Source organism: Felis catus, chromosome C2 (assembly GCF_018350175.1).
Source record: "Felis catus isolate Fca126 chromosome C2, F.catus_Fca126_mat1.0, whole genome shotgun sequence".
Taxonomy (NCBI): Eukaryota; Metazoa; Chordata; class Mammalia; order Carnivora; family Felidae; genus Felis; species Felis catus.
The window spans coordinates 7,744,563-7,759,200 of record NC_058376.1 but is presented as its reverse complement, the minus strand read 5'-3'; the positions used below and the strand labels follow the sequence as shown (position 1 = coordinate 7,759,200).

At 47.0% G+C, this 14,638-nt stretch overlaps 1 protein-coding gene across 1 annotated transcript in view; it reads right to left on the bottom strand.

Annotated features, from left to right (window-relative positions):
* The window catches only part of KCNJ6 (potassium inwardly rectifying channel subfamily J member 6), a 279,348-nt gene that overhangs the window by 199,424 nt on the left and 65,286 nt on the right, over window positions 1-14,638 (bottom strand). The window contains exon 2 of the mRNA XM_003991434.6: window positions 642-693. Coding sequence (XP_003991483.3) covers window positions 642-666 — 25 coding nt within the window. The 5' untranslated portion in view covers window positions 667-693. The remainder of the gene's footprint in view (window positions 1-641; window positions 694-14,638) is intronic.

Sequence of the window (14,638 nt, the reverse complement as noted above, 5' to 3'; positions counted from 1 at the left end):
CATATCCACGCGTTCTTTAATATTTAAACTTCAACGTACAAAGCCACATGTCTCATTTTGCAGGAGGAGGTATTATATTAATCCCTCTTTCCTCTTAAAAGTGCTTCGTGTGTCCCGTTTATCTAACTTATGCGCTTAGAGCCTGATACCACTGATCTGTTCCAAACCTGAATCATTACCAGTTACTTCCGCATCAAACACCCCAGTTTTAAATCCTCGAATCTGAAAATTCGGAAGCACACCGGAAAGGTTTAACAACGACAAGCCATTCTTTCTTTCTTCTCTTTCCATAGGCTGATGATCCAGCCTATGGAATATCTGCCCATAAAACGTGAGCTGACTGTACCTAAACCTCCGAAAAGCGAGATTGGAATTATGGTGGGTCCCAATCCGCAACACAGACCTACAAACAAAACCCCATACTGGGGTAACAATTTCAGCACAGAGTTCAGTCCCACACAAGACGACTTTCAAGTAAAGCACCTTGTAACAGCAACACAATCCCGCCTACGTGAAATAGACCTCGGTGATCACAAGAATGGACGAGAAAGACAGATAATCACAAAGCAATGGGGGTTTTGTGTGACTTTGTGGTTTTCCATTTAAAACCAGAAATAAAGAAGAAATTTCCAGTTACTCACTCATGGATTCTGTCAACCTGGCCATCGCTGTAGTTTCTTCTTTGTGCTTTTTCTGGAGATGAGAAGAAAAGACATTCATGTAGAAGACACCTCTGAAATGGGAACTCACACAAAGGATCAGATACAGCTCTCTGTCTTTCTTTTCTTCCTCCTACATTAGAATTTGGTCACCGATGATGAACTGAATTTAAAAATCTCATCTTCTGGCTACTACATACTCAGGCACCGAAAAGAGACTTTTAGGGCATTAAAAAACCTTGCCATTGCTCTTGGAAGGGAGTGTCCGTCACACCGATTTTGGATATATATAATTGGTGACGCACGACCAGTTTTCAAAACCTCTCTGACACTGGATTTTTGACATCCATATGCCAATCTTTGCTTTCTATTTTCTCCTGGTGAAGCTTTTTTGGTATTTTTGGAGCTGGTATTTTTGCAGTCATTTGATTTCTTTTTTTTTTTTTTTTTTTCTCTAAAAGCTAAGTAGATTTTACACATTTTTCCTTTGTCTTACTTTTTTGAATTCCTGGGGTCTTTTGAAAGTTATCCCTTTTGATGGGTTTATAACCGTATCTATTTTGGGTTGAAACTTTTTGTTTCAGCTGGGATATAGGTTATTACCCACTGAGTTTGTGAGCCAGAATGATACATACATAAATGGAATCTGTCCTAATTGAAAAATTACTTTGAGCTGTTAAGAATAATGGTCATCTCGACTGTAAAGTTCTCTTCAGTTTTTTCAGATTTCTTTAATTTCCTTGGGTTTTTAACATGTGCAGTAACTGAAATATTGGCCATTGTTTCACTTTTTTGTAGCCTGATTCTTTTCCTGAGTATGAAACGAATACATGCTCATTATTTAAGAACTCCAAAAATACTGAAAAATTATAAATCAGAAAATACAGTTCTCCCCCAAATCACCCCCCCCCCCCCCGCCAGAGGAAAATCACTGTTTACACTTTGGTGAAAACCTTTTTATTCCCATTTCTGTACCTATGAAAATACGCAGATACGGAAATGTAATTCCTTTTTTTTTTTTTTTTTAATTTTTTTTTCAATGTTTTTTATTTTTTTATTTTTGGGACAGAGAGAGACAGAGCATGAACGGGGGAGGGGCAGAGAGAGAGGGAGACACAGAATCGGAAACAGGCTCCAGGCTCCGAGCCATCAGCCCAGAGCCTGACGCGGGGCTCGAACTCACGGACCGCGAGATCGTGACCTGGCTGAAGTCGGAGGCTTAACCGACTGCGCCACCCAGGCGCCCCTGTAATTCCTTTTTTATAGATATAAATATCTACACTATCCGTACAACATCGTCAGCTACTTTTTCCCTCAACACCACATCCCACATCCTTCTAGGTCAGTGCGGTAGACTACAGCACATTGTTAAAAGACTGTATAGCATTCATCGTGGATGAAGGCACCGTGATTTCTTCAAGCAGATTCCATTTAATTTGCTCACAGGTTTCCACTATTTTATAAAATGCTGTGATGAGCATCCCTGAACTCACACCTTGGTGCACCTGTCCTGTTAACTACTTAGGACAAATCTTAGGGTTAGAATTGTTCAGGAAATAGGAGTACTAAGAATTTTGACACATATCAGTTGCCCCCCAAAACGCTGGATCTGGGAGTGGATAAAAGTATTCATTTCTGGGACACCTGGATGGCTGAGTCAGTGAAGCGTCTGACTTCAGCTCAGGTCGTGATCTCGCGGTTCATGGGTTCGAGCCCCGCGTCGGGCTCTGGGCTGACCGCTCGGAGCCTGGAGCCTGCTTCGGATTCTGTGTCTCCCTCTCTCTCTGCCCCTCCCCCGCTCACATTCTGTCTGTCTGTCTCTCTCTCTCAAAATTACGTGAACATTAAAAAAAGATTTTTTAAAGTCTTCATTTCCTTACATTCTTGCCAACCTGCCCATAGCATGAGAACATTTCCCCCCTCAAGCTTGGCCAAACTGATAGGCGAAAAGCCAAGTTTCTTGTTATTTTCTTATTGTCCTTATTCCTTCCCTTCCCTTTTGTTTCTGAACAACCACAGCGTTCCTTCATGTGTAATCAGTACATCATGGACTCTCGGTTTCACGTGGTCGTGCTCCAGCCCCTCTGCCATCAACATGTCGGTTCCTAGAAGCCAACGTGGCATCTATCACTCCCCGTGGCCACGGTAGAGCGCTGAGCAAGTCGCAGCTGCCTGGCTAGCGCTTGAGTCGTCGCGGCTCGGGTGCTGGCACGCGGCTCACAGAATGATTATTCACCCTGCTGGCGCCACTCTTCCCAAACTAGAAGAGTCCGCTTTCAGTGTCAACAAACCACTCTGTACATCGCAAGTACGCGTGATTTTCAGGAGGCCTGAACTCACAGCCACGCGATCGGCGCGCTGCCTCTTCCTTAAACTGATCGTTGCCCTTGAGAACAGAAGGACCCGGGAACCGCGACCCACCCTCCTACCTGCGGGGGCATCTGACCCACGATACGCAGCCTGCCGCGTGGTTGCTGCCCGGATGCGGGAACGGCCTGACTATGGAGAGGCTAAGAGTGTCAACCGGGGTAGGTGAAGAGAAGCTCGTCACGGCTCACAGGGATGGGCACAGCGGCTGCTTCAAAGCGGGCCCACTCTAGCGGTTGCTGACAATTTGTGCATGTAAGCAACTCCAAGGTGAGAATTCCATGACGATCATCCGTGACCTGTAGGACAGGTCTTGTTCTGCCTCCGCCTGCTCTGGGTTGACGATCCACGACAACCCTGCGCCTAGCTCTGCTGTCACCCCCCCTGGTGACACGGTCCCTCCTGGTATCCTGGTGTGTGGCCTGCTTTTCCTTCATTCTCTGGCTCTGTGCTCCTAGGACCTCACCCTGGATCACTGCTCACTTCAGCTTGGCCCTCCCACGATGGCCCCAGTGGTGAAAGTCCCCAGAGCACCGGCACCCAGATGCCAGGCATTATATCCTTCTGAGGCCCTGTCAGTTTCGCCCATCTTCCTGTGGGTGGCACCACTTTATTCTTGGGACCCAAGGACCCTGACACCTTTCGTACCTGGTCCTGCTGGTGGGTCGACCTTGCAGCTATTTATTTTGAGGGAAGGAGGGAGACACAGAGAGAGAATGAGCAGAGGAGGGGCAGAGAGAGAGAGAGAGAGAGAGAGAGAGAGAGAGAGAGAGAGAATCCCCAGCAGGCTCCACACTCAGTGCAGAGCCCTACGCAGGGTTCGATCCCACGACCGTGAGCTCACGGCCTGAGCTGAGATCAAGAGTCAGAAGCTCAACAGACTGAGTCACCCAGGCACCCCAGCCCCTTGCAGCTATTTTCATTCAGATGTGTTGGATGTCCCAGTCCTGGGGAAACCAAACACTGCCCGCATCAGCATTTTTCTCCTCCCTGTAGTCGAATGGAAACTTCTGACACCAAGGGGGGGAGGGGACCTTAGAAACCCTAAATTTAGCTCTCTCAGTTTGACTCATCCATATCATAACTTATGCTGGGAATCATGGCATCTGTTTCCGTGTTCAGTGGTTCAGTCGTTCTATGGGCTGTCTTCAAACTCCTGTCCCGCCCGCATTATCATCAGAGGGCGGAGGGTTGCACCTGCAACCCCGCTGAAGCACTGACATCCCACTCTCGGCCCCCAGCAAATCCTCCACCTCGTCTCAAGCTCAGAGTTTCCTCCCAACCAAACGTTCTGGTTACCAGCCTTACAACACTGGAGAGAGGTTTAGAATTACGGCGCAGGAAAGCTGGAAGAGATTCTTTAAGAGATCGTCAAGTCCGACGCTGCGGGGACACAGTCGAGGAAACCGAAGCCCCTGCCCAGAGCACAGGTGCCACCGTGCGGGTCTCTTCTCCTGGTCGACAGCCTCTACTCCCCCGGAAATAGGAAAGGCCACCGCCCGCGGGGATACCGAGACAAGAGTCCTCACCCGGCGACCTCGGTGTCACGTTGGGGTTTGCGGCGTTTGTCTTCTCTGTGTCCCACAACAATATCCCTGATTGTCTACAGACGGCTGGTGACCGGCTCTGACCTCTCCGTTGGGCTTCTGCTAGGTACTGGACGACTCCACCCAGATGCTCAATGGATGTTCCAAAGCAACCTGCCAAAGCTCCTCTGTCCCTCACACACTTCCGCCAGCCCTCCTACCCGGGCTTCTTTCTCCATTTTCTGCCTTCAGTTTATAGCATCACCACCCACGTTGCGCCTAAGCCAGAAGTCTGAGAACACACCTCCCTCTCCTTCTTCCACACCCCCAGTAGTTCACATGTCTTCAATCTAACCCCCCTTGGCTGCTACCTTTTAAAGGGACCATTAATGTTGCTTCCACCTGCCTCGGGTCGCACCTCAACACCGAAGGGCTTATCCTGCAGCAGCCCGGGGGGTCTATCTAAAATGCAGACTTGACCCAGGAACGCCCAGCTCGAAATCTCTCAGACTTGTCTGGCAAGTAAGCAGTCAGTCCTGGTCTTTCAGCCAGGGCTGCTTGGCGGGGATGGTTCTGTCCTCCACGCTCACTCTCTTGTCGTAGCTACTTTCCTTCCCTGGCCATCGCTGTTCCTTCTGCCTGGACACCCCAGTTTCCATTTCCTCTTTGTGCGCCCAAATTTACCCCCAAGAACTCCACTGGACACAAGTAGATCTGTGCATTTCCCCCCCATCCTACTGACCACGTTTCCCGACTTTTACTTCTACGCCTGTTCATGCTCCAATGCATCCTTGTATCACACCGCATCATTTGTGATGGGGGTAAGAGATTCCAGAACCTTTGGGAAAGTCAAGTCCCGCCTCTCCGTAGCCTCATCTGAAGGCTCCCACCAGTGCCGCTGTCACGGCCAGGACGCCCGCGTGGTCGACCAGAAGTCTCTGTTACTGAAAAGCCCTGAGGTCCTGAGCAAGTCATTTTATTTTTCTTGGCCAGCATCCTGGGTTTTCTCTTTACCGGCTGGTCGGCTGTTTGCTAAGGTGCCCCCAGGACGAGGGAGCCATGTGAAGAGGATGTCTATAAGTGCTTAGCTTGGGAGAAGGTGTGAGTATTGGTAATATTTTAAGATTTAAAAAACAGATGTGTTTGCTTTAAGAATTTTCCTTACGAAATATCTGTCTTCCGGGAAGCAAGAGTTTTGATACTGGGGATAAAGAACAAGTTTACTCCTTGTAAAATGAAAAGAAAACCAGAAATGCAGGCATCTGTATTTTGGCCTGAAATTTTATTGTTCTTATTTACTGTGTCTGTTGTGCTTGCATGTTCTTATCACTTTGAAAGAGAGAGAGAGAGAGAGAGAGAGAGAACGTGAGAAGTACAGAAGGTGGAGAGTCCAGGAATGAACGTAGGTCTAGAAAGCTGTTGGCCTTGGCTTTGCCATTTCTTTTATTTATTTATTAAAAAAAAATTTTTTTTTTCAACGTTTGGCTTTGCCATTTCTTAGCCAGTTCCCATGAACTTCTGGGAGCTTCAGTTTGCTCATCTGTAAAGTGGGATAGATAGTGTCTCTCTGTGTTTCCTCGCTCACAAGCCCGTTGTGAGAAAAATGAGAAAACGTGTGTTAATACACTCATGGATTATATCCCTGTGTGTGAGCACATGTGTGTAATCATTATTCCCTTTGGCTATCATGTGAGGGCTGAGGGTTATGGTCTGTTCTTGCTATTTGAGGGCGAATAGTGTCAGTGGCTTGTGGCCACTCACCTCACATCCCCATTTCCAGAACCTTCCACCAGAATACAAGGTTCCTCTTGGAAAAGCTGAATTCTTTTGCTTTGGGAGCCACGCTACTTACCATTGTGTTGTCATGCATTTAATGGAATAACAGAAACACTTAAAGTTTCGAGGAATCATGATGACGTGTTGAAGCAAAACATGCCCACAGATACTTGAAAAAAATTCTGTCTGTTGTGTTGAAATCACGTCAAACCCCTCAGGTAGAATATAGGCCCTCAGGGATAGCGGGGATTTAGTTTTCTTATTGTTTGTGTTCTTTCTGCTATACCTGGGGATGTAAATAAAAGCTCAACAGTTTTATTGGTGTGTGTGTGTGTGTGTGTGTGTGTGTGTGTGTGTATGTGTGAGAGAGAGATTTATGCCCACACTCTTGTTTCAGCTGAGGACTGCGTAGCTTTCTGCTGGGACCATGCCAGAGATATACTTCTCTCTGTCTGACATGACAGAGAGGTTTTTAATGAGGGCAATTATAACTGAGGCTAACTGTAGCTCAAAGCTAAGCCTAAGAAACTGTGTGTGTGTGTGTGTGTGTGTGTATGCGTGTGTGCATGGGGGCGTGGAGGGAGGCAGAGAGAGTCATATGGGCAAAGCTTTTGGAGAAGGTGGAAGGGGGCTCTTCTGCCCGTGCCAGGGGCTCCCTGGCACCCCGGGCAAAGACCTGGCGGGGCTGAGCGACACCCGTGTCTTCAGTGGTGCTAACTGCCTCGCTTTCTGCTCCCCAGAAACCGAGCCGTTATGGATGAGGGGGAAAACTCATCATAGTTGATATATTTCAAACCAGTCATATTTACATCTTGGGTATTTTTATCTCTCTAAAATATGTCCTTCTATTCGTCACCAAACTGTGATTTTTTTTTTTCGAGTTACAACTGTTTGAAGGAACATTTATATCAAGGGGGAAATCATAATGCTATTTTATGAACTTGTGTCCTCAAGTGGACCTCACCTCCAGGTGAAAGCTGAGGCCCTCCAATCTCCCATCTTGTTCTCAGGGTTCTCTACAAATGCGCCGGCTGTGGTCTCCAGCCTCAACGTCCCTCTCCCCTCTTTCCCGTCCCTCCCCCCTCTTTCCCGACGGGATGCCAATGCAGGTCATGGGGGAGGGGGAGCTGATCTAAAAGGAAAATACCACATCCTCAAACAGCCAATCAAATGAGTGCCCTTATAAATGGTACTGTATATATTGTCTTGAGTAGCCACTAAAATATAAAGGCGGAGGACGTAAGAACCACACATCAGCTCTTTGTCAGCATGCAAGCACGGTTTGGGACAATAAAAATCGTAACCCCTAACATTTCTTTCCCACTTAGTATCTAGCCTGGCGGCGTGGAAGAGCGCATCACTGGACCATCCCACTGGATTCTCACAACGGCCGCACGAAATAGGCACTGGCGTCCACACTTTGCTGATGGGGAGGTTGAGGCACGGCGAGGTTGAGCAAATTTCCCCGGGCCGCACAGCTGGCAGAGCAGCAGAGACGGGTGTCAGGCCCAAGAAGTCTCCCTTCTGCACCTGCCTTTTTCACCTTGGGGTCGCCTGCGTCCCTAAGAACTAGTGACCGGGAACCGTGTCCCCAGGAACTAGTCTCCCAGGGCTAGCTTTGCCAGAAGCAAAGCTGCCAGAGCTGGGGCCCGTGGTAAGGATCCAGGTCCAACATCCTCCCTAGACTCACCCGTTGCTTAAACATGGATCGCTTTCCACAAGGTGGGCACCAGATAGAACAGGAGGGAGACGCACGTAAGGAAGGCTCTGCATCTGCCTTCAGGGAGCCTCCAGCTTAGTTCAGGAGAAAAGACGTGCATATACACCAGCCGTAGTACATGGTATTGAGGGGAAGAGAGTTCCAAGGACATCAAAGGGAAGAGGGCGCAGGGAGGGAGAGGGGGGGAGGAGGGAGAGAGAACAGAGAGGGGAGAGAAGGAAAGGGAGAAGAGAGAGAGACAGACAGAGAGACAGAATGAAGTTCTAACCCACGGGACCAGAACGGGCTCACAGAGGAAGGGCTGCGATGTGCCGAGAAGAAAGGAAGAATCACGAGGGAAGGGGAACAGCGAGGCAGAGGATCTTAGGGGGAGACACAGCACAAGGAAACGTGGGGGAACCCGGTGCCTGTGTAGCAGGTGCCTTGCGTGGCAAAACACGAGAAGACGATACGGGGCTGACGTTGAAAATCAGGGTGCCCGCCGTGGAGGGCTATGGTGCCGGGTGCCGTGATGCCAGGCTGAGTCGCTCAGGGGGGGGGATTTCGGCTGGGGCTGGGGCGGTGCTTGAAGCTGCGAGGGGAGGACGGGGGCCAAGGTCTGAACCTCCAAGAGCACCTTGGGGAAACAGCGCATGCTCTTTCCTGGAAACCAAGGTGCAGAGGGGTTTGAAGAATTAAGAACTTGCCCATCAGAATGTGATATAATTTTACCCAGATAGTATTCCTCCTTGATTCATTCAGTCAAGGCTCCTACAGTGATCTCCAGTTTTCATGGTTTGGGCTGAAAAACCTGGAGGGGACTGTTTGAAGGAGGGCCATGCAGGATGTCCTTGGGGATACAGCCTCCTTTGCACAAGGTGGGGAGGGCCACTGCCCCACCCAGACACCCTTTCTAAGGTCCCTTCTGTACAGGTCACCCTGCTGGGTTCCTGATGAGGACATCACCGTGGCCACGTTGACCAGACCGGCGATGGCCCTAATGCACTGAAGTAGGAGAATGTCATAAAAAAATGAAATCAAACTCAAGGTTGTGCTTGTACTAAATCCCCTTCATTCACCTGGGCTTCGGGATGAGGGCTCAGGTTGGAAGAAGGGGTTTGGAGGACGTCCTTTGGTGCCTCCTGGGAAGCATGGACTTCAGGGACTTCTGAAGGTTGAAGGGCTAACAGTTGGGAAACTGGTGGACCCTCCAGGTGCGGAACACCCCCAACCCCACCTCTGCCTGCGTCCTCCCCTGCTTGAAATTCTGTGGGCCAACCTCTAGACTCCCAGCACCAACATCCCAGCAACGTTTCCTGAATGCCCAGTGTGGTTGGTTTCTTTGAATAGGATGAGTGACTCATTCCTCCTTTCCTAGAGCTCCTGGAAATATCATAAAATGTAGGACAAGCATTATCCCCAAAGTCATACCAAGAAGTTCCTTTTAAAGAAGATACCGAGCCAGGCTGCAGAAGGGCACAGAGGATTTCTAGGCAGCGGAAGTCGCAGAGCCTGTAGCCGGCAGCCATCGGGGGACTTTTTCCCAGGCAAGCACTCCTGCTTCTAGGAGGCGTCTCTGCCAGGGTCAGCCCCAGCCTCCCCAGGACTCAACTGCCAAGGGCTGCGTCTCGGAAGCAGCAGGGACTCTTCTGTCCGTCTCTCATCACCCAATCCGTTGCTTCTCTCCTGGGTCAGCAACTCTCAGAAGGTCCGTTTGGCCTCCAGCGCCATCTTGCAGGAAACCTACCCCTCACAGCGGCCACTGCCGCTCCCACCTGCCTTCATCCGAGGCACAAGCTTTGCTAACCCCTCTCTGTTGACCAGAAAGGGTGAGCAGATGCCGTATCCTTTCCTTCCTTTTCCCTTTACTCTCCCGGTTGGTCCACAATCCAGGTTCTGGGCCCGTGGAGTCGCAATGGCCGGTCTGCCCTCCCAGCTCTGTTCCGTTCCGTGGTAGGTCAGCACCTTCGCTTCAAAACCTGGCCTCCACGTACTTCTCCAGGAGCGTTTCCCACCCCTGCTCACTTCTAAACTATCCTCCAGCCAAAGGAGCCCCTTTAGGGACTTGAACACATCGCGTGGGCTCACCCCTCCTCCTGCTTTCTCTGCCTGCACAATTGCCCCCCATTCGTCATTGAGGACTTTGGCGCAGATGTGTTAGACATTGTCTTGACATTGTCCCCGACTGTCCCTTTCCTAGCGTCCGCTCTCGGCACCCCAGCACCTGCGCGTGCTTCTGTCACAGGACTTCTCATTTCTGGACCCGCGGCTGTCAAAACAGGGCACCTCAGAGGCAATACTCACGACAACTTCAGGAACAGCTGGAAAGCAAAAAAAGGATGAATCCCTTTGTTTCCAAAGAAGAAAAAATAAAATCCCGAAGGAAAACTAAAATACGAGTAGGATGAATAGGGTTTGTTTCCTTGCGTTGTCAGGAGTTTCTGCACATGGATTGCTGACTGATGATTTGTACAGAACATTCCAAAAGGGTTTCTGCTCCGGGATGTGGTGCGATGCAAGGACCTATGAAGAGCCGTTCCAAAATCGTTTCGGAGACGTGGTCCATTCAAGGAAAAAAAAAATCCCTTCTGATCCCTTTTATTTGTGATCGTATGGAATTGTTTCTCTTATTTGATCAGAGATGGGCGGAGAGGGTAGCGGTGGCATTCACGAAGCAGGACAGGACAGTGACATACTAATAATTGGTTAGTTACTTTGACATATATGGGATGTTTAGAAACGAGTCACCTGACCCGGCAGATTGACTTTGTTTTAAGGAGTCATTCAAGTGGTGGGACTGACATGGTCACTAGAAGGCCTTATGTTTGTCTAACGATGCAACGCTGTATTAAGGAGCCCTGTGCAAAGGTACTGTGGCAGGATCTTGGTTACACAAAGAAAGCAATTGCTCGGTGCCCAAGATTTTCTTGCCTCTTAAGGTCTTCCTATAGTTTCCAATGGCAGGAATGAGCCAGCTTCCTCCCCCGGGGCTGCGCTCTTCCGTACCGCCTGAGACCATTCGTTAAGTTTCCCTTCAAGAACTGGCTGGGTTGTAATGCAAAGGAAGAGAGTCAATGAATCATTCATTCATTCATTCATTCATGGCTCAGGCTTGTGAGGCAATGATATTGCAGAGCTTTTGAGAGGGTTATGATCATGTTTTTTGACAGGAGATTCACCCAATCATTTAAGACGAAGGTGCCTGATATTGGATGACCCACATGGAGATCCCCCAATCAGATGGGTAACCAGTGGGGTACAATGGCAGCTCCTCCCCAGGCCAGACCAATCTTGGGCACTGTCAGCATCCAGGGAAGTGACACTGTGACACAGCAGAGCCTCCAAGGCCGCTGAGAACCCCCGTTACTGGAATCACCCAGGAAGTCAGCTTGTTGCGTACGCGTGTGAGAAAGAGTACAGGGGACAAGGGATTTGATTCTTCAGTCTCTCATCTGTGTCGATAGTTATAAAAGACACTAAGTTGGAGGAGTATTTTTAAAATGTTACTTTGGAAAATTCAATTTCATAACCAAATGTGACATTTACTGGGCTAGAGAATGAGGAACATTTATTGATAGACATCATATCATTTTCTGGTGCTCCTTTTCACATATTTTCAGCTTGAACTTCTGTTTGGGAAGAGGAGGGAAGAGAGCGAAAGTGACTCCTTTATTTGGTACTTTGCAGCTGATTCTCAGCAGTAGAGATCTCAGAGAAGAAAGGAAAGTAAGAAAACACCACTCCAATCTTCTTCTTCTTCTTCTCCTTCTTCTTCTTCTTCTTTTTTGTCGTTCTTTGTTTTTTTTCCTTCTTTGTATTTAAAATTTCCCTGACTTCCGCTTCTGGGAAGATGGGAGTGGATGTAGTTTTTCCCCTATTCCCCCCACTAAGTATGGCTAAAACTCCTTGAAGATTGTATTTTATATTTTATGACAAACATAAGAAGGCTCAAAAAAAGTGGGGGGAAGAAGGGACACCAGCCAGGGATCTTGGGGTGTTGAGTTTCCTGGTTTTTGCTTTGTTTTGTTCTTATATCTCAGAGTGCCTACTGGAGAAGCCAGCAACTTGGAAATGTCAGCAGGTACAGATAAAAACATACCAAGGGAAGTCTGCCACCTCTAGCAAAAAGACCAGAAAAAAAGGCAACCTAGAAAGAAAACTTTAAGACCTTAACTCCTCTACTCGAGCCAAACGCCACAGAAAATAATTACCAACCCCACCCCTGCCCCCCGAGAGTAGAGGATGAATGGGAAGGCTAGACTTTCACCCTTACTAGGCTGTGACAGGTGCCCCAAACCTCCTGCCAGGGTGGTTTCAGAGAAGACAGAGAAAGCAGCCCAGATTTTCATCCTTACTGAGGGGTAATGGGTCCCCCAGAGACTACATGGGACGCCTGGACTTAACCTTCAAATTCAGCAGTAATGAGGCAGCTTCCCATTCCCACTGGGGTAGCATTAAAAGGATCCCAGTGTAGAGTCAGCACTTCCTTTCACCGCTGAACAGTAACAATGCAACTCCTCCAAAGTGTGGCAGAGACCATAGGGGAAGCATAATGAGCTGCCTTTCTTATTCCAGCCAGGGTGGTGTCCCTGGGAGTCCAGTGGGGAGCCTGAACGCTCGTCTCCACCCACGAGCAACAAGGATCCTCCCCCACCCTGTCAATGGAGACTGACATCCCAATAAGCAATCCCTTAACCCGCCCAAATGGTGTCAGAGGGGCCCTGCCATAAAGAAGCTTTAAATAAGATCTAGAATCTTATAACGTGGCACCCAAAATGTCTAGGTTGCAATAAAAAGAAATCACTTGTCACAACAGGAGTCAGAAAGCGATCACACCGAATGAGAAAAGAGAAACACTGACACTGACGTGACACAGATTTTAGAATTATCTGGGAAGGATTTTAAATCAGCCGTCATTCCAAAGTCTCAGCAAAGAAAGAGCCATGCATCAGCAAAAAATTTTTAGAAGGTATAGAGAAGAACCAAATGGAAATTCTGGAACTAATAATGATAACAACTGAAATGAAAGACTCAGCGAGTAGGCTTAGCAGCAGAGTGGAGAGGACAGAGAAGAGAAAACAGTGAACTTGAAGACAGATTGATAGAGATTATCCAATCTGAACAGTAGAGGAAAATAGGATGAACAAAAAATGAACAGAATCTTAAGAACATGTGGGGCTCCCACAAAATATATAATATTCATGTCATAGAGTACCAGGTAGAGAGGAGAATGAGGATGGGGCTGAAAAAAGTATTCAAGGGGATAACGGCTGAAATAGTCCCAGATTTTACCAGATAGAAAATAACCTACAGATTCAAAAAGCTGAGTGAATCCCATGCAGGATAAACCCAAAGACACATCATAATCAAACTTCTGAGAACTAGAGAAAGTCTTGAGAGCATCCAGGGCAATGACACGTTGCCCCTAGGGAAAAAAAAGAATTAAAAAAAAACAGTGGGTTTTTCATCAGAAACCGGGGAGGCCAGAAGGTAATAACAATTTTTTTTTCAGTTACTGAAAGAAAAGAACTGTCAACCTAGAATTCCATATAAGCAAAAGTATCTTTCACGAATTGAGGTGAAATCAAGGCATTTCAGATGAAGGAAAAGACAGAACTCATCAACAGCAGAACCATCCTAAAAGAATAGTGAAAGGAACTTATCCCAACAGAGAGGAAATAATAAAATAAGGATTTGGGGAACATCATAAAGGGAGAAATGATATGGGAAGAACAAATATATAGGTAAATATAGTAGATTTTCCTTTTTCTTTTGTGTTTTCCAAATTATATTGATGGTTGAAAGCAAAATTATAGTATCGTGCAATGTGATTCTCAATGTAGATAGAGAAACTATTTAAGACAATTATATCATAAATGAGGGAGGGTAAATGGTCACAAAGGGCTCTAAGGTTTCTACACTACCCTGGAACTGGGAAAATGTTGGCACTAGTAGCTAAGTTATTAAAGTAATGCTTACAACAACACTGAAAAAGCTAAACAAAGATGCACTGAAAAACATTATAGATAGATAATATATAGATAGATAAACAAAATAGATAGATAAACAAAATAGAATTCTAAAAAGTGTTCAAGTAAGTCACAGAAATTCAGGTAAAAGTAAACAGAGAATCAAAAAACAGAAAAAAACCCAGAAAACAAAGAATAAAACTGCAGGCTTAAGCCTTAAGATATTAATAGTTACACTAAATATAAATGGTCTAAATGCACTAATGCAAAGACGGAGTTTATAAAAAGCAAACTCCACAATCATATGCTGTCTAAAAGAAACTCACCTCAAAGATAATGGCATTGTCACCAGCAGGCCTATACTAAAAGAATGGTTAAAGGAAGCGATCTAAACAAAGAGGAAATGAAAAAGAAAGAATTTTTGAATACCATAAGGGAGAAAGACATGAAAAGAGAAAATATGTAGGCAAATACAATAGACTTTTTATTTCCTATTATAGTATAGGTAGGTTGAAACTAAAAGGATGGAGAAAGATATACCACACAAATATTGATCAAAAGAAAGCAGGAGTCGCTCTACTATATGCAGTGGACTTCAGAATAAAGAAAATACCAGGGACGGAGAGAATAAAATACACAGCA